General features: G+C 38.0%; 2 protein-coding genes across 2 annotated transcripts in view; one reads left to right on the top strand and one right to left on the bottom strand.

The window, feature by feature from the left end:
* Positions 1 to 20,442, top strand: part of LOC107447945 (papilin) — a gene marked incomplete in the record, with an annotated part of 216,134 nt that overhangs the window by 151,179 nt on the left and 44,513 nt on the right.
* On the bottom strand, positions 6,055 to 18,779 carry LOC139426504 (uncharacterized protein DKFZp434B061-like). Its single transcript, XM_071185677.1, has 2 exons — positions 18,578 to 18,779; positions 6,055 to 8,537 (listed from the first exon to the last, which is right to left on the bottom strand). Exons 1-2 carry the CDS (start codon positions 18,777 to 18,779, stop codon positions 6,055 to 6,057), a joined length of 2,685 nt encoding a protein of 894 aa, XP_071041778.1.

Genomic DNA, 20,442 nt, shown 5'->3' with positions numbered 1-20,442 from the left:
TGCAAGAATATATTCAAGACGCCATGACTTACGTACGCGCATACGGCCGACCAGATCTTTTTATCACATTTACGTGTAATCCAAACTGGGATGAAATTAAAAATTTGCTGTTATCAGGTCAAACATCGATGCATCGCCATGATATCATTGCACGTGTGTTCAAACAAAAATTGAAATCTCTGATGAAATTGATTACACATCACTCGGTATTTGGTGAAACACAATGTTGGCTTTATTCTGTTGAATGGCAAAAACGAGGTTTACCTCATGCGCATATTTTGATTTGGTTGGTGGACAAAGTACGCCCAGAAGAAATTGACAAAATTATTTCAGCGGAAATTCCAAATCCGAATGTTGATCAAGAATTGATTGACATTGTGACTACTAATATGATCCATGGTCCATGTGGTTCTCTCAACATGATGCACCATGTGTGGATAATGAAAAATGTGCGAAATGTTTTCCTAAACCATGTCAAACTGACACTATCACCAATATCGATGGTTATCCATCTTACCGTCATAGAGATGTAGACAATGGCGGTCAATCATATGAATTGTGTCTATCAAACGGTGTAAGAGTTGACATCGGTAATCGCTGGGTGGTTCCGTATTCACCATTGCTGTGCAAAACCTATAAAGCACACATAAACGTTGAGTTATGCAGTTCGATGAAGTCTATCAACTGCATTTGTAAGTACGTTCATAAGGGCAGTGATAAAACTATATTTGCTGTTCAAAATGTAAATAAGAATGACGAAATAACACATTATCAAATGGGACGATATATAAGTAGTAATGAAGCTATTTGGCGAATGTTTACACTTCCTATACATGAAAGGGTTCCTGCTGTTGAACATTTGGCTGTGCATCTTGAAAATGGACAGCGTGTTTATTTCACAGAACAGAATGCACTACAACAAGCTTTAACAGCTCCAAAAACAACTCTTACTGAATTTTTCAACCTTTTTAAACGACAAGATATTGTCGGTGAATTTGCAAAGACATTAATGTATACTGATGTTCCTAAATTTTTTACATGGAATAAACAATCAAAAAGTTGGGAACCACGGAAACGAGGCACTCTAGTCCCAGGATTTTCCGACATAGTTATGACAAATACTTTAGGACGATTATATACAGTTCATCCTAAGCAACGCGAATGCATTTTTCTCCGTTTGTTATTGGTTAACGTTCCTGAACCGACATCCTTCCAATACTTGCGAAAAGTCAACGGTACTTTATACGGCACTTTCTTTGATGCTTGTCGTGAGTTACATTTATTGGAGGATGATAACCATTGGGATCTCACACTTGCAGATGCAGCACTGAGCTCATCTCCACAGCAAATTCGTCAATTATTTTCAATAATATTGACAACGTGTTTTCCGTCTGTGGAATAAATATAAAGACTCAATGAGTGAGGATATTTTGCATCGGATTAGAATTACTAATCAAAATCTCAGTATTGAATTCTCCGCGAAAATATATAACGAGGCATTAATAATGATTGAGGATATTTGTATTCTTATTTCGAACATGCCGCTCATAAATTTTGGCATGCCAGCGCCAATCCGCCAAGCAGCAGATATCATCAACAGTGACGTTCAACGTGAACACCAGTTCGATATGACTTCTCTGGCTACTTTTGTTGCTAACAATGAACGATTGCTTACTGCTGAGCAACGAAATATATATAATCAAATTAACGTGTCAATTGCAGCACAACAAAGAGGATTTTTTTTCTGGACGCACCAGGTGGCACTGGTAAAACATTCCTCGTCTCACTAATACTTGCGCGTATTCGATCTCAAAATCATATTGCATTGGCAATTGCTTCATCAGGCATTGCAGCAACCTTACTTGATGGTGGACGGACAGCGCATTCAGCACTTAAATTACCTTTGAACATTCATACCAATCCCGAAGCAATGTGTAACATAAAGAAGCATCCAGGCATGGCTAAAGTTTTGAGAAAATGTGCAATTATTATCTGGGATGAATGTACAATGGCCCACAAGCATTCGCTTGAAGCTCTCGACAGGTCCCTAAAAGATATCAAAGATAATACTCAGCTTTTTGGTGGTGCTCTACTGCTACTGTCAGGTGATTTCAGACAAACATTACCCGTCATTCCACGTGCGACATATGCGGACGAAATAAACGCATGTTTGAAGGAATCTTATCTGTGGCCAAGTGTCAGTAAATTATGCCTCACTCTTAATATGCGTGTTCAATTTCAAAATGATCCATTAGCGTCAAGATTCTCTGAACAACTGTTAGACATTGGCAATGGTAAAATTCAATTGTATGAAGATACACAATATATTCGACTCCCACAGAATTTTTGCAACATGGTGCCTACCAAAGAGGAGTTAATAAAAAGTATCTTTCCAGATTTGCCACATAATTATACTAATCATGCATGGCTACGTGAGCGAGCTATTTTAGCCGCAAAAAATTTAGATGTTGACGCAATCAATTTTAAAGTACAACAATCATTGCCTGGTAGTGAAATTACATTCAAATCGATTGACACTGTTGTTGATCCTGATGAAGTTGTCAACTATCCTGCCGAGTTTTTAAATTCACTGGATTTACCTGGAATGCCACCCCATAATTTGCGATTGAAGATTGGTTCACCTATAATTTTGCTTAGAAATTTGAATGCTCCGAAATTGTGTAATGGCACGCGACTGGTCATAAAAAAATCATGGGTAACATTTTGGAAGCCACTATTTTAAGTGGAAAATTTCAAGGTGAAGTTGTACTTCTACCGCGGATCCCAATGATTCCTTCAGATTCGCCTATACCATTCAAACGTTTGCAATTTCCAATCCGCTTAGCATTTGCTATGACTATTAATAAGTCACAAGGTCAAACAATGACAATTTGTGGCTTAGATTTAGAAAACCCGTGCTTTTCTCACGGTCAATTATATGTTGCGTGTTCCAGAGTTGGAAAACCCTCGAATTTGTTTGTGTATGCTCCTGAAGGATTAACCAAAAATATTGTACATCTAATGGCATTACGATAACTTAAGTTTTTTTTAATTGAAAAAATATATCTGTTATAAAATAGTTTAAGTTTTCACTTTTTTACCTTTAATTAAAATAAGTTTAAGTTTTGATTTAAAACAACCTCTACATTTAACTTCACTGATAGTATACACATACTCACACGCTATCGATTGGTCGAATTGTGATAAGATATATGTAATGACGTTAGATAATATGATAAATTTTTAATAAAAATTTGCATCAAAACGATCCAGATTGTTACAGCTTATTCAAAAAAATTTGAAATTTTCCAATTAAAGATGTGTGTACAGGACATCGTCTGTCGGGTGCGCTAGTATATATATTAAATCTTTTTATCATCAAAACTATTGTTTAATATTTTAATAACTTTTTCCTTTTTTTTATCAAAGTGTTCGGCGCCTTGTGGGGGTGGTGAAAGGACAAGGACAATTTTCTGTTTGCATGGAGAAGTGGTGGTGGATTCAAGTAACTGCGATCCAAGAACTGAACCTCCCCGAAACGAAACTTGCAATATGCTGCCATGCGATGGAGGTAAGGGCATGAATATATTTAACGTTGTATTCAACAGCGCTCTTCAAACAGTATGAAATAATTGGAATCTTGTAAGAATTTAAAATATGCACTATAATACAGGGAGTTCATCAAACTCCATACCCACATTTAAATTGCTTTAGGTGTAATCACGCAAGTGATGACTAGGTTTAGTAAAGTAATTAAGAGCTACGAGATTAGACGAGTCTTATCTCGTAGCGCTATTGGTAAACCATCGGGAATCATCGGTTCAGTTCGGACCTCATGACCATCAATGCTGTGCCCGGTAGGCAGAAATCATAGAGTGAATTTACAGCAATTTTTTTAAAAATCCAAATTTATCTGTGACTTTAGCAGAGTCATACAGAGATTATTGCTGTTCAATATTCTGTTAATCTAATATGCATGTAGCAAAATTTTGCAAATATAAGGTTCTTGCACACATTTTTGTTGTTTAAATTTAAGTTCAATTTTATACAATGGTATTTAGAAAAAAGGAATAAATACCCTAGCAATTAGAGCTGTAATCAAATTAAAAAAAAGTCTTTACCATTTGTTCTTTGGAGGCCATTCACATCTTTTATGGAAAACTAGCCAGATTATCTCTGCATCGATGTTGCATGGCGTTTAAATAATTCAGAGGATCACTTTTTTATTGTCAGCAGTATTCCTTTCCCTACAGGGTTTGAGATAGGAAAAAAGAAGTTTCTCCACGATCTCTTTTTTTTCAGACTTCAGCACAAATGTTATGACCTTTATCCATAAAGGCTAAATACTTAAAAGCTTTAGTAACTTGTAATGGCAATTCATAAATACTAAAAATTTTAAAACTTCACCCGCAAAATCTTCCTCGAATTCTGGACTCATTGCCTAACATTGTAAACACTCATTTCTAACTATATGTCCACTTTTGTAAACACGCACTTCTAGCTATATGCCCATTTTTGTAAACACGCATCTCTAACTATATGCCCATTTTTGTAAACACGCATCTCTAGCTATATGCCCATTTTTGTAAACTCGCATCTCTAGCTATGCCTCAATTTAAAGGTCACCGGCGATGTGTTTGTCGTGAATTGATGCTATCATTTTGAGGTTTATGGTACTATTCCGGAAAATAAAAATTTCTCATGTCTGTAGCATGCTATGAAACAATATTGTCAATTCTTTCTATCCCTTTTTTAAAACAAACAATATTCATTTTTAAGGCAAAGAGTAAGAAATAATAAAAAAATATATAATAAAAGTAGCAGGTTCCATCCCCTGCTTTGTTAACTCTCACCAAATTTAGTAGTTAGTTCTTCGCAATCTGTGTTCGCTTCACTTAATCATTGCATACTTTACTTCCGTCAAGCTAATTATACTTTTTTGAAGTCTAAAGTTTAGAATAAATAGTTCATGAAACGTTTCTCTGTAGAAAATTCTAAATATATATTTCATTAGAACTCCGCTCTCTTTCCGAAGAAATTTTGACAGTTTTTCATTGATATTGTTCTTCTGGAATTTCATTAAACAGGCTCACACTTTTATATAGATCATAAAACACTGCACTTAAACTATTAAGCGAAATTTAAAATCTAGCAAAATTTAAGTTCAAGAAAATAAGAATTCAGCTTTCTACAAAACTTAAAACAAAGTTCATATTAAAATATGGAACAATGAAACAACGTTTAACTGTTTTGCTCCATGCTTATTCCTACAACTAAAAAGAAATTACATCGATTTTGTAATCACGTACGCATAAGGGTGATTCTCACGAAACATGAAATTCACTGTCCCTTGCTCCAAAATCTAATACTATAATACTAAAAGAGCTTTTTTTTTTAAAGAAATTAATAAATAGCATTGCTGTTAGTATTTTTTAATGACTTTGCACTAGCATTGACTGTTTTGTATACTTAAAAATTTTTATTGAATATCAAAATGTCATTTTCCTGGCATGTCCCAAACAATATTTCCAATAATAACTAGCTTCAAAACTTCCCATACATTTTTAAAAATCTAATTTTTCTTATCTTATCCTATGTAAGCATTTCTGGAATGTACGCAGAGGGTATTGTTTACTATAATTTCGTTTAAAATAATTTTTTCTGTCAATAATTTGTTTGTCCCTTGAAAATCTGTCATTTTCCTGGCTACTTTTATTTAGTGATTTATAACCAAAATAGATAGCGCCAGGAATCAATATCGTATGTTAATCGATTGATTAGATACCCTCCTATCTAAACATGTCTTGTTGCATGAATAAAGAACCTATTTTCTGGCTCAAAATCTATTTCAAAAACTTTTTCAAGGAGAGTAGGTTTTATGCTGTCATTTTCCTGGCTTCTTGAAATCATTAATTACAAAAACTACCTAGATTTATCTGAGTTATTTTAAGAAATACTGTTGTTTTCTGCAGAATATAAACGTCTTCGGCCAAAATATTAAATTAAGGTAAAATTATATGCTATAAAATAGCGAATTTGTCATTATCCTGGCTGTCATTTTCCTGGCTCATGNGAAGGAACTGAAAGTGGAACTGCGTCTGAAGGAACTGAAAGTGGAACTGCGTCTGAAGGAACTGAAAGTGGAACTGCGTCTGAAGGAACTGAAAGTGGAACTGCGTCTGAAGGAACTGAAAGTGGAACTGCGTCTGAAGGAACTGAAAGTGGAACTGCGTCTGAAGGAACTGAAAGTGGAACTGCGTCTGAAGGAACTGAAAGTGGAACTGCGTCTGAAGGAACTGAAAGTGGAACTGCGTCTGAAGGAACTGAAAGTGGAACTGCGTCTGAAGGAACTGAAAGTGGAACTGCGTCTGAAGGAACTGAAAGTGGAACTGCGTCTGAAGGAACTGAAAGTGGAACTGCGTCTGAAGGAACTGAAAGTGGAACTGCGTCTGAAGGAACTGAAAGTGGAACTGCGTCTGAAGGAACTGAAAGTGGAACTGCGTCTGAAGGAACTGAAAGTGGAACTGCGTCTGAAGGAACTGAAAGTGGAACTGCGTCTGAAGGAACTGAAAGTGGAACTGCGTCTGAAGGAACTGAAAGTGGAACTGCGTCTGAAGGAACTGAAAGTGGAACTGCGTCTGAAGGAACTGAAAGTGGAACTGCGTCTGAAGGAACTGAAAGTGGAACTGCGTCTGAAGGAACTGAAAGTGGAACTGCGTCTGAAGGAACTGAAAGTGGAACTGCGTCTGAAGGAACTGAAAGTGGAACTGCGTCTGAAGGAACTGAAAGTGGAACTGCGTCTGAAGGAACTGAAAGTGGAACTGCGTCTGAAGGAACTGAAAGTGGAACTGCGTCTGAAGGAACTGAAAGTGGAACTGCGTCTGAAGGAACTGAAAGTGGAACTGCGTCTGAAGGAACTGAAAGTGGAACTGCGTCTGAAGGAACTGAAAGTGGAACTGCGTCTGAAGGAACTGAAAGTGGAACTGCGTCTGAAGGAACTGAAAGTGGAACTGCGTCTGAAGGAACTGAAAGTGGAACTGCGTCTGAAGGAACTGAAAGTGGAACTGCGTCTGAAGGAACTGAAAGTGGAACTGCGTCTGAAGGAACTGAAAGTGGAACTGCGTCTGAAGGAACTGAAAGTGGAACTGCGTCTGAAGGAACTGAAAGTGGAACTGCGTCTGAAGGAACTGAAAGTGGAACTGCGTCTGAAGGAACTGAAAGTGGAACTGCGTCTGAAGGAACTGAAAGTGGAACTGCGTCTGAAGGAACTGAAAGTGGAACTGCGTCTGAAGGAACTGAAAGTGGAACTGCGTCTGAAGGAACTGAAAGTGGAACTGCGTCTGAAGGAACTGAAAGTGGAACTGCGTCTGAAGGAACTGAAAGTGGAACTGCGTCTGAAGGAACTGAAAGTGGAACTGCGTCTGAAGGAACTGAAAGTGGAACTGCGTCTGAAGGAACTGAAAGTGGAACTGCGTCTGAAGGAACTGAAAGTGGAACTGCGTCTGAAGGAACTGAAAGTGGAACTGCGTCTGAAGGAACTGAAAGTGGAACTGCGTCTGAAGGAACTGAAAGTGGAACTGCGTCTGAAGGAACTGAAAGTGGAACTGCGTCTGAAGGAACTGAAAGTGGAACTGCGTCTGAAGGAACTGAAAGTGGAACTGCGTCTGAAGGAACTGAAAGTGGAACTGCGTCTGAAGGAACCGAAAGTGGAACTGCGTCTGAAGGAACCGAAATTGGAACTGCGTCTGAAGGAACCGAAAGTGGAACTGCGTCTGAAGGAACTGAAAGTGGAACTGCGTCTGAAGGAACTGAAAGTGGAACTGCGTCTGAAGGAACTGAAAGCGGAACTGCGTCTGAAGGAACTGAAAGTGAAAATGTGTCTGAAGGAACTGAAAGTGGGACTGCGTCTGAAGGAAATGAAAGTGGAACTGCGTCTGAAGGAACTGAAAGTGGAACTGCGTCTGAAGGAACTGAAAGTGGAACTGCGTCTGAAAGAACTGAAAGTGGAACTGCGTCTGAAGGAACTGAAAGTGGAACTGCGTCGGAAGGAACCGAAAGTGGAACTGCGTCTGAAGGAACTGAAAGTGGAACTGCGTCTGAAGGAACAGAAAGTGGAACTGCATCTGAAGGAACTGAAAGTGGAACTGCGTCTGAAGGAACCGAAAGTGGAACTGCGTCTGAAGGAACTGAAAGTGAAAATGTGTCTGAAGGAACTGAAAGTGGGACTGTGTCTGAAAGAACTGAAGGTGAAAATGTGTCTGAAGGAACTGAAAGTGGGACTGCGTCTGAAGGAACTGAAAGTGGGACTGCGTCTGAAGGAACTGAAAGTGGAACTGCGTCTGAAGAAACTGAAATTGGAACTGCGTCTGAAGGAACTGAAAGTGGAACTGAGTCTGTAAGATCTGAAAGTGCAACTGTGTCTGATGGAACTAAAAGTGAAACTGTGTCTGAAGGAACTGAAATTGGAACAGTGTCTGAGGGAACTGAAAGTGGAACTATGTCTGAAGGAACTGAAAGTGGAACTGCTCCTGAAGGTCCTAAAAGAAAAACTGTGGGGGATTCATACAATAATACTTTGGTGAAAAGTCATTATCCAGCATGTGTTGGAACTAAATTTGGTTGCTGTCTTGACAATAAAACTCCTGCTTCAGGACCGATTTTAAATGGTGGTTGTGGATGCCAAACTTTCCCTTATGGGTGCTGTCCGGACGAGATTACTCGTGCTCCAGGTCCCAAGTAAGTAAAATTTTACTATAGTTTAAAATAAATATTATTCAAAGCTTAGAGAGATATAACTATTACGTACTTAATAACTTAAGCACTGCGGAAGTTGAATGGATTAGACGTAAGCAGTACTAAAGTATTGGGGGAAATGCGAGAGGAGTTTGATAATAGAATAATATGGTCCGTCTTTTAAATGGTGTGACCTGCTGGTCTATTTTTTCAAATGCTTACAATATTTAGTATCATATGATTAAAATCATATAGTTAAAAATCGAACTAATCTACCCGAATAAAGTTGAATAGCCAGATCAGTTTTTCATAGAAAAAAGATTTATTGATCGTATATTTCAATATTTTTAACAAGAAGTGTATTAATTAGATGAATGGCACTTTTGAACGATATCAAAACAGATTATTTTTCAGAAAGATGAAACGAATTTTTGCTTTTTAAATTTTTTTCATTAAAAATACCTTTTTAAGTCTTTATCCTTAAAAATAATACCACATTTTAAAGCAAAAGTATTAAAAAAATTGGCTTTATTAAGTTTTTGAAGAAATAAGAGAAAAGGATGAACGTGCATATCAGAATTTGCGTTAAGAAATGGAAATCAATTAGTTAGTTTAATTGGCAAATAAAATGAACTTTGATCGAACCCCGGTTCACCTTATTGGTAGGCGAACGCTCTATCCCCCCTCAACCATCACGACTCCCTTTCGATTTATTCGAGTGATTAATTTTCAACTGCTACCTTGTGCCCAATGAGATGAAAGTAAAAAGTGTTTCTCGAATGGTGCTAGAAAAAAATATCTCCAAATAGAATTTATCGTCATTCAAAATACTTTTCGATTTATTCAAGTGATTAATTTTTAACTATAGCTTCGTCCCCACCTAAAAAAAGGAATTATTTCTTGAATAGTGAAAGAAAAAAAATTATCACCAAATTGAATTTATCGTACATCAAAACTTTGACTATTTTCCGAATTCTCAAGTTACCGAAATTTCAACAGGAGTTCAGTGCCTGATGCCCATTACTCTGTCCCACGCCCCACGTAGGAGAGATAAACCTTATGTTTTTCATTTTTTTCTTGTCAGACGTAAACAGAATTTTCTTCTTTTTGACAATAATTTCCTACAATTTGAAACGCTCAGTTATATATTTTTCATTGATCTTTTAGTCATCTCGGGTGCAAATGTGAACACTTCCGCCATGGATGTTGCCGTGATAATAAGACTGCAGCTGAAGGTCCAGACTTCAAAGGATGTTGTAAGCATACTGAATATGGATGTTGTTCTGATGGTAAAACTGCTGCAACAAGTTCCAACTTAGATGAGTGTCCTTGTTACAGCCAACGTTTTGGCTGCTGCCCTGATGGTAAAACTGCTGCAACAAGTTCCAACTTAGATGAGTGTCCTTGTTACAGTCAACGTTTTGGATGTTGTAAGGATAATATTACGGTTGCATATGGCCTCAACTATATAGGGTGTGAAATAACTATCAGACGTACTGAGAGTATGGAAACTACAACAGAAGTAACTGAAGCTCCATCAACTACAGCGACACCGACATGCGTTAAAACTATGAATGGATGCTGTCATGATAATGAGACTGCAGCTGAAGGCCCAAAAAAATGTTGTAAGTATTCTAAATATGGATGTTGCCCTGATGGAAAAACTGCTGCAACAAGTTCCGACTCAGATGACTGTCCTTGTAACAGCCAACCTTTTGGTTGTTGTAAAGATAATATTACAGTTGCACTTGATGAGAATTATTTAGGGTGTGAAATAACTACCAATCCTACTGAGAGGATGGAAACTGCAACAGCGGTAACTGAAATCACAACAACCATTGAGAATCCAGCATGTGTTGGAACTGAATTTGGGTGCTGCTCAGATGAAATAACCACTGCATTGGGACCCAATTCAGAAGGATGTTGTTTTGGAACGCAATTTGGTTGTTGCCCTGACAACAATACAACTGCTTCGGGACTCAATTTCGTCGGTTGTGGTTGCCAAACTTACCCTTACGGTTGCTGCCCTGATGAAATTACTCCTGCTCATGGTCGCAAGTAAGAATATCTTTAGTTTTACATGAATACAACTTACTTAATTGTATTCATATAAAACAACCACTTAATTGTATTTTGGAGTTGACTTGCTCAAATGCATGGTTTACATAACTGCCAGTTTACGCTTCCAACCTGCGATGGGTTACTGCCATTGAGTAATTCGAAATACACTATTTAAAACACCCGAACTTATTTTATACTTTTTATTTTCGCGTTAGACGTTTTTTGATTGATCTTATGGTTTACTTGAAATGTTAGCGGTATAACGTCTATAAGTGGAGTGACCTGGTCACTTACGCATTCAAAATTTCATCCCTAAAAATAAATCTGCTTTTCTTGTCAACACCGACTTTAGAGCATATATGATGAACAATTAAGGGCCGTTATTGGATCGTAGATAAGATTTCTGCTCTCGTATATTTAATCCTAAGAGGTGATGCGGTTTTCATCTCAAATAACAAATACACTCCAAGTTTTATTCAAATGGACCTCCTTAAAAAGATTATATTTTAGATTTCATAACTCAATTTTATGACTCAAGTTACTTATATGCATTAATATATAATTATTTTTCCTTGGAGTTCATTCAGGTGATTGTGATAAACTAAAATATCATTTGTTGAGGATCTCCAATCATTTCTCTTTCTATTCACACATGGTTATGCAAACAATGAACAATATTTCATAACATAAGATTGTAATTGCATTTTCTTTGTAAACAAAGAAACAATTGTCTAAGACAAGTTTATTAATGCTCAAAAAGGTTATTATATCAAAACATTGAAGGGAGATATCATTTTTTTTGCTGAAAACGTGTGGTCGAGGTTAGGCTAGAATGCAATTAGACCTACATAATTTTTTTATAAAAATTACTGTAGAGGAATGAAATTTCGGCAATGCGATTTTCTGAGTAACACATTTCACTGATTAAAGCTAATAGATTACATAATGCAAATAAGAAAAAAGAACAATTTAAAATGTGAAATACTGGTACATTAATAACCAGTGTAACCAACAGAATTTTGATTGCAAGCAAACAAACGGGAGTGCATTGTCTCATACACATGCCGTATGTCCTTTCGTGGAATGGAGATCCATCCCTGTTACACTTGGTCTGTCAATATGGAGATAGTTAATACTGGCTGTAAATCACGCTGAAATTGCTGTCTAGTGATGTTCCATACGTGCTTGACTGGTGAGAGATCTGATGATCTAGTAGGTCAAAGCAACATGTCGACATTTTGTAGAGCATGTTGGGTTACAACATCAGTATGAAGGTGAGCGTTATCCTGTAGGAAAATGCCCTCTTGAGTGGTGCTCACGAATGACAATGAAACAGGTTGAATCACCGAGTTGACGTATAAATTTGCAGTCAAGATGCATGGAATAACCACAAAAGTGCTAATTCTGTCATAGGAAATTGCTCCCTAGACCATAACCACAGGAGTGGGTCCAGTGTGTCTAGGCCTGAGACAGGTTAGTACGAGGCGCTTAATTGGCCTCCTTCTAACCAATAAACGGCTATCACTGGGAGAGGAATGCAAGCTTTAGAGTGATTGGAATGCAAGCTACAGGGCGTCTCGCTTGGAGCTGTACTTGAAGTAGCCGATTTGTAACAGTTCGTTGCGTCACAGCAGTGACAACTGCAGCTCGAAGTTTTATTACTGTCGCTGTACGGTGCGCCACAGCCGCACGCCGTACACGACAGTCTTCTCCCTGAGTAGCGCCGCTTCGCTGCCCCGAACCCGGTTTTCGTCAATCAGTGCCTTCCCTTGACCACTGCCGCCAACAATCATGCACAGTAGAAGCCGTGATGGCTCAGGGGAAAGGCATTTGCCTTCCACTGAGGTAGGTGAAGTGGGTTCGAATGCCAGCAAACTTCTTCGTCTTATGAATGACTTCTTCGTCTTATGAAAGGCATTTATGAACACTACAACTATGCCAAATTTTAACAAAAAATAGCATTTATGAACACGTATTTAAAGCAACCCTGACTTCCCTGTTCACAGTGGAGCTACCAGTTCCAAACTTATGTACCAAACGCGAAATCTGAATAGACATAATCTTTTAGTTGCATACGCAAGCTTACAAAATTTAGTTTATCTAGCTCAACTTCTTGGTGATTGGGATTTTTTTTCTGTCAGTGTATTAGCTTATAATTTAAAAATTATTTTAATATTTTGAGTTAAGTTTATTTTTATTAAATTTCTTGTTAAACGTTATGTATCTTATAGTAATCTTGGATGCAAATGTAAGCACTTCCCATTTGGTTGCTGCCAGGATGGAGTCTCTCCAGCTGAAGGGCCTCTCTTTGAAGGATGTGGTCCGGATGAAAAAACACCCAAACACAATGAAAAAGGTGATAGAGGTGATTGTTATTCCACTATGTATGGATGTTGCCCTGATGGAAAAACTGCTGCAACAAGTTCCAACTCAGATGAGTGTCCTTGTAACAGCCAACCTTTTGGTTGTTGTAAAGATAATATTACGGTTGCACTTGATGATAATTATTTAGGGTGTGAAATAGCTACCAATCCTACTGAGAGGATGGAAACTGCAACAGTGGTTACTGTAATCACAACATTCATTGAGCCTCCAGCATGTGCTGGAACTGAATTTGGGTGCTGTTCAGATGAAATAACCACTGCATTGGGACCCAATTCAGAAGGATGTTGTTTTGGAACGCAATTTAGTTGCTGCCCTGACAACAATGCAACTGCTTCAGGACCCAATTTCGGCGGTTGTGGTTGCCAAACTTACCCTTACGGTTGCTGCCCTGATGAAATTACTCCTGCTCATGGTCTCAAGTAAGAATATCTTTAGTTTTATATGAATACAACTTACTTAATTGTATTCATATAAAACAAACACTTAATTGTGTTTTGGAGTTGACTTGCTCAAATGCATGGTTTACATAACTGCCAGTTTACGTTTCCAACCTGCGATGGGTTACTGCCATTAAGTAATTCGAAATACACTATTTAAAAAACCCGAACTTATTTTATACTCTTTATTTTCGCGTTAGGCGTTTTTTGTTTGATCTTATGGTTTACTTGAAATGATAGCGGTATAACGTCTGTAAGTGGAGTGACCTGGTCACTTACGCATTCAAAATTTCATCCCTAAAAATTAATCTGCTTCTCTTGTCAACACCGACTTCAGAGCATATATGATGAACAATAAAGGGCCGTTATTGGACCGTGGATCAGACTTCTGCTCTCGTATATTAATCCTAAGAGGTGATGCGAAAAGGAGTTTTTAGAAAAAAAGATTTTTTTTTCGATTTCATAACTCAATTTTATAACTCAAGTTACTTATGTGCATTAATATATAATTATTCTTCCTCGGATTTCCTTCAGGTGATTGTGATAAACTAAAATATCATTTGTTGAGGATCTCCAATCATTTCTCTTTCTATTAACACATGGTTATGCAAACAATGAATTAATATTTCATAACATAAGATTGTAATAGCATTTTCTTTGTAAACAAAGAAACAAGTTTATTAATGTTCATAAAGGTTATTATATCAAAACATTGAAGGGAGATATCATTTTTCTTGCTGAAATTATGTGGTTGAGGTTAGGCTAGACTACAATTAGACCTACATAATCTTTTATCTGCTATACTCTGAGGGCAACACCAGAAAAAAATTACTGTAGAGTAATGAAATTTCGGCAAAGAGATTTTCTGAGTAACACATTTAACTGATTAAAGCTAATAGATTACATAATGCAATTAAGAAAAAAAAACAATTTGAAATGTGAAATACTGGTACATTAATAACCAGCGTAACCACCAGAATTTTGAATGCAAGCAAGCAAACGAGAGTGCATTGTCTCATACACATGCCGTATGTCCTTTCGTGGGATGGAGTTCCATCCCCGTTACACTTGGTCTGTCAATATGGGGATAGTTAATACTGGTTGTAAATGACGCTGAAGTTGATGTCTAGTGATGTTCCATTCGTGCTTGATTGGTGACAGATCTGATGATCTAGCAGGCCAAAGCAACATGTCGACATTTTGTAGAGCATGTTGGGTTACAACATCAGTATGAAGGTGAGCGTTATCCTGTAGGAAAGTGCCCTCTTGAGTGGTGCTCACGAATGACAATGAAACAGGTTGAATCAACGAGTTGACGTATAAATTTGCAGTCAAGATGCATGGAATAACCACAAAAGTGCTAATTCTGTCATAGGAAATTGCTCCCTAGACCATAATCCCAGGAGTGGGTCCAGTGTGTCTAGGCCTGAGACAGGTTGGTACCAGGCGCTTAATTAGCCTCTTTCTAACTAATAAACGGCCATCATTGGGAGATGAATGCAAGCTTTAGAGTGAATGGAATGCAAGCTACAGGGCGTCTTGCTTGAAGTTGTACTTAAAGTAGCCAATTTGTAACAATTCGTTGTATCACAGCAGTGACAACTGCAGCTCGAATTTTTGATGAAGACGCTGCACGGTACGCCACAGCCACACGCCGTACATGGCAGTCTCTTCCCTCTAAGTAGCACCGCTTCGCTGCCCAGAACCCGATTTTCGTCAATCAGTGCCTTCCCTTGACCACTGCCGCCAACAATCATGCACAGAATAAGCCGGGATGGCTCAGGGGATAGGTATTTGCTTTCCACTGAGGTAGGTGAAGTGGGTTCGAATCCCAACGAAGGCTGATCGATACGAATTCCTCACCTGGGTCGCACCGACCACAGTGTTGTAGTAAAATTTCCTCAGTGGTAGACGAATCGTGGATTAGAGTCCCCTTTCCATCTTTCTAACCATGGAAGGTTTTCGTGGTTTCACTTTCCATGTAACGCAAAATGAAGTGTTCCATCAAAAAGTCCTCCACAAAAGCAAATTTATCCCAATACTTGAGAGTTTCCTTGTCTTCTGGATTTGGTTCAAAATTACAAGGCTGCGGAGTTGAACATTAGTTGCCATAAACCCGAAATTGGGTCGACTATTCAACGACTGTTATAAAATCGAACCAAATCATGCACATTTCTCTCCAATCTTTCTGCAATACCGCCGAAAGAAAATCCACCTTCTCTCAGCCTTATAATGCGACCAGTTTCAATGTCAGTGAGCTGTTGATAATGACTTCTTCGTCTNAATTATTTAGGGTGTGAAATAACTACCAATCCTACTGAGAGGATGGAAACTGCAACAGCGGTAACTGAAATCACAACAACCATTGAGCCTCCAGCATGTGTTGGAACTGAATTTGGGTGCTGTTCAGATGAAATAACCACTGCATTGGGACCCAATTCAGAAGGATGTTGTTTTGGAACGCAATTTGGTTGTTGCCCTGACAACAATACAACTGCTTCGGGACTCAATTTCGTCGGTTGTGGTTGCCAAACTTACCCTTACGGTTGCTGCCCTGATGAAATTACTCCTGCTCATGGTCGCAAGTAAGAATATCTTTAGTTTTATATGAATACAACTTAATTAATTGTATTCATATAAAACAAGCACTTAATTGGGTTTTGGAGTTGACTTGCTCAAATGCATGGCTTACATAACTGCTAGTTTACGTTTCCAACCTGCGATGGGTTACTGCCGTTAAGTAATTCGAAATACACTATTTAAAACACCCGAACTTATTTTATACTCTTTATTTTCGCGTTAGACGTTTTTTGTTTGATCTTATGGTTTACTTGAAATGATAGCGGTATAACGTCTGTAAGTGGAGTGACCTGGTCTCTTACGCATTCAAAATTTCTTCCCTAAAAATAAATCTGCTTTTCTTGTCAACACCGACTTCAGAGCATATATGATGAACAATTAAAGGCCGTTATTGGATCGTGGATTAGATTTCTGCTCTCGTATATTTAATCCTAAGAGGTGATGCGGTTTTCATCTCATATAACAAATACACTCCTAGTTTTATTCAAATGGACCTCCTTAAAAAGATTTCATTTTAGATTTCATAACTCAATTTTATGACTCGAGTTACTTATATGCATTAATATACAAAGTCTGGCTATTAATTTCCAGGACTCATGGAATAACTCAGAAGAAAAAAAAGTTAAACACATAGCCATTTAATATTATTCGAAGTAATCCCCATCAGCCGTAATGCACGTCTGTGCTCTGCTGTACAAATTTCGGAAAGAAGTTTTAAAGTCCTCTTTTGGAATGCTCTTTATTAGTGACGTTACAGTTTTCGTGAAGGCTTCGACATTCTGAAATCTTGTTCCCTTCTGTGAATTTTTCTGCTTAAGAAACAGGAAAAAGTGTGTACTAGGTCTGGCGGGTACAGTGGATGCTGCGACTGAACGACACCATGCTGAGCTGAGAATCGCCTTACAGCAAACGCAATGCGTGGACGCGAACAATGCGTGGACGCGAATTTAATTGTTTTCGGCTTGCGTACGAACTGCGACCGAACTGTGTGCGGATCATCCTCCACACTTTCGCGTTCGAATGCGTTTAAAACATTCAAAAACTCTTGAGCGAGATAATGCTTCCTTGCCGTAAACTTGTTTTAACAATTTGTAGGTTTCTGCAGCTGTCTTGCACAATTTGAAGCAAAATTTAATGTTAATTCTTTGCTCCATTTCACTTCGACAACAGGAATTTAAGAGCTCCGTTTTAATGCGCCTTTCCACGAGAACCACTCACTTCAGACTGGCGCCGATTGCACTGCACATGCGCAGGAAAACACTCTTCAATATGCAATCATTAGCGCCATCTTCCGGTTTTTCTTTCCCCTACAGTTACGTCAGTCCTGGAAATTAATAGCCGGACCTTGTATAATTATTTTTCCTTCGAGCTCTTTCAGGTGATTGTGATAAACTAAAATATCATTTGTTGAGGATCTCCAATCATTTCTCTTTCTATTCACACATGGTTATGCAAACAATGAATTAATATTTCATAACATACGATTGTAATTGCATTTACTTTGTAAACAAAGAAACAAGTGTCTAAGACAAGTTTATTAATGCTCAAAAAGGTTATTATATCAAAACATTGGAGGGAGATATAATTTTTTTTTTGCTGAAAACATGTGGTCGAGGTTAGGCTAGACTGCAATTAGACCTATATAATTTTTTATAAAAATTACTGCAGAGGAATGAAATTTCGGCAATGCGATTTTCTGAGTAACACATTTTACTGATTAAAGCTAATAGATTACATAATGCGAAAAAAAAAACAATTTGAAATGTGAAATACTGGTACATTAATAACCAGCGTAACCAACAGAATTTTGAATACAAGCAAGCAAACGGGAGTGCATTGTCTCATACACATGCCGTATGTCCTTTCGTGGAATGGAGTTCCATCCCTGTTACACTTGGTCTGTCAATATGGAGATAGTTAATACTGGCTGTAAATCACGCTGAAATTGCTGTCTAGTGATGTTCCATACGTGCTTGACTGGTGAGAGATCTGATGATCTAGCAGGCCAAAGCAACATGACGGCATTTTGGAGAGCATGTTGGGTTACAACATCAGTATGAAGGTGAGCGTTATCCTGTAGGAAAGTGCCCTCTTGAGTGGTGCTCACGAATGACAATGAAACAGGTTGAATCAACGAGTTGACGTATAAATTTGCAGTCAAGATGCATGGAATAACCACAAAAGTGCTAATTCTGTCATAGGAAATTGCTCCCTAGACCATAACCCCAGGAGTGGGTCCAGTGTGTCTAGGCCTGAGACAGGTTAGTACGAGGCGCTTAATTGGCCTACTTCTTACCAATAAACGGCTATCACTGGGAGAGGAATGCAAGCATTAGAGAGAATCGAATGCAAGCTACAGGGCGTCTCGCTTGAAGTTGTACTTGAAGTAGCCGATTTGTAACAATTTGTTGTATCACAGCAGTGACAACTGGAGCTCGAATTTTTGATGAAGACGCTGCACGGTACGCCACAGCCAGACGCCGAACATGGCAGTCTCTTCCCTCTGAGTAGCACCGCTTCGCTGTCCAGAACCCGATTTTCGTCAATCAGTGCCTTCCCTTGACCACTGCCGCCAACAATCATGCACAGTATAAGCCGTGATGGCTCAGGGGAAAGGCATTTGCCTTCCACTGAGGTAGGTGAAGTGGGTTCGAATGCCAGCGAACTTCGTCGTCTTATGAATGACTTTTTCGTCTTATGAAAGGCATTTATGAACACTACAACTATGCCAAATTTTAACGAAAAAAAAACATTTATGAACACGTATTTAAAGCAACCCTGACTTGCCTGTTCACAGTGGCGCTACCAAATCCAAACTTATGCGCCAAGCGCGAAATCTGAATAGACATAATCTTTTAGTTGCATACGCAAGCTTACAAAATTTAGTTTATCTAGCTCAACCAACACCTCCTAGAAAAGAGTAGGCCTCTGCACGGGTTACCATAAATATCCTTTAGTAGTCCAAACGTAGTGACTTATTTCGTATTTTCAACCACTGCGCAGCTTAGTACCCCGAACGTAATGACATCTTTCTTATTTTTCATCAACTGCGCAGTTAACTTCGTCACATCGGACTACTAATTTGATCCGTGCTGAGGCCTACCTTATTCTGTCAGTGTATTTTTCTGTCAGTGTATTAGCTTAAAATCTAAAAATGATTTTAATATTTTGAGTTAAGTTTATTTTTATTAAATTTCTTGGTAAACGTTATGTATCTTATAGTAATCTTGGATGCAAATGTAAGCACTTCCGATTTGGTTGCTGCCAGGATGGAGTCTCTCCAGCTGAAGGGCCTCACTTTGAAGGATGTGGACCGGATGAAAAAACACCCAAACACAATGAAAAAGGTGATAGAGGTGATTGTTATTCCACTACGTATGGATGTTGCCCTGATGGTATAACTGTTGCAACAAGTTCCGACAAATCTAAATGTCCCTGTGATGGCTTTCCATTTGGCTGTTGCCCTGACGGTAAAACACCAGCAAGAGGTCCAAATTATGAAGATTGTCCATGTGAGTCAACTCAATTTGGTTGTTGCCCGGATAATAAAACTGCAGCTCAAGGACTTGGCCTGAAGGGTTGTCCTTGTGATACAATGTTCTACGGATGCTGCGTTGATGGTCTTACTCCTGCTAAAGGTACAAAATATAAAGGATGTCCTGTTATTCTTGTTCCGAAACCTAAAAGTATGGCTGGTAAGTAAATTTAAATTAAAACTTTTTCAAAAATCAATTTCAAGAATGATATCATTTTTTTTAATGGTCAAACAATGTCAAAGTTTTCCCATTACGAAGCATGTTTTAAAACAGTTGCATTTACTTTGTAAATGGGATTTGATTTTCTATTAGATTCTAGAAGCATATTTGTTTTGGTTTTTTTTCATAATTATGTCAATATATTAATTTATAGATGGAAATTTACAAAATCGAGAGTTATTAAACTAAGGTTTTTTGTAGGATTTTTGTTTTTCTCCTTATTACCAAAAAGAAAAAAAGAAAAGTTGTATGTGCAATGTAATAAAGTACTATAGTTGGACAAAATAATGGAAACACTTCTATACTAATAAATTTTTTCTCATATTTCTTAAGAAATACTTAGAGTATCATGCTTCAGCAGAAGTATTTACATCAGGAAATTTCTCATATTTATCAATGACGTTTAAAGCTTTTAGAGATTTAAGGGACCGACAACAAATTAAAAACTAAAAATAGTGTTTTTGAACATCCTATGCCAAAAACATGTAGCA

Source organism: Parasteatoda tepidariorum, chromosome 1 (assembly GCF_043381705.1).
Source record: "Parasteatoda tepidariorum isolate YZ-2023 chromosome 1, CAS_Ptep_4.0, whole genome shotgun sequence".
In the NCBI taxonomy this organism is placed as follows: Eukaryota; Metazoa; Arthropoda; class Arachnida; order Araneae; family Theridiidae; genus Parasteatoda; species Parasteatoda tepidariorum.
Note: the sequence above shows the minus strand (reverse complement) of the source record. Positions and strands in the feature narration are given on the sequence as shown.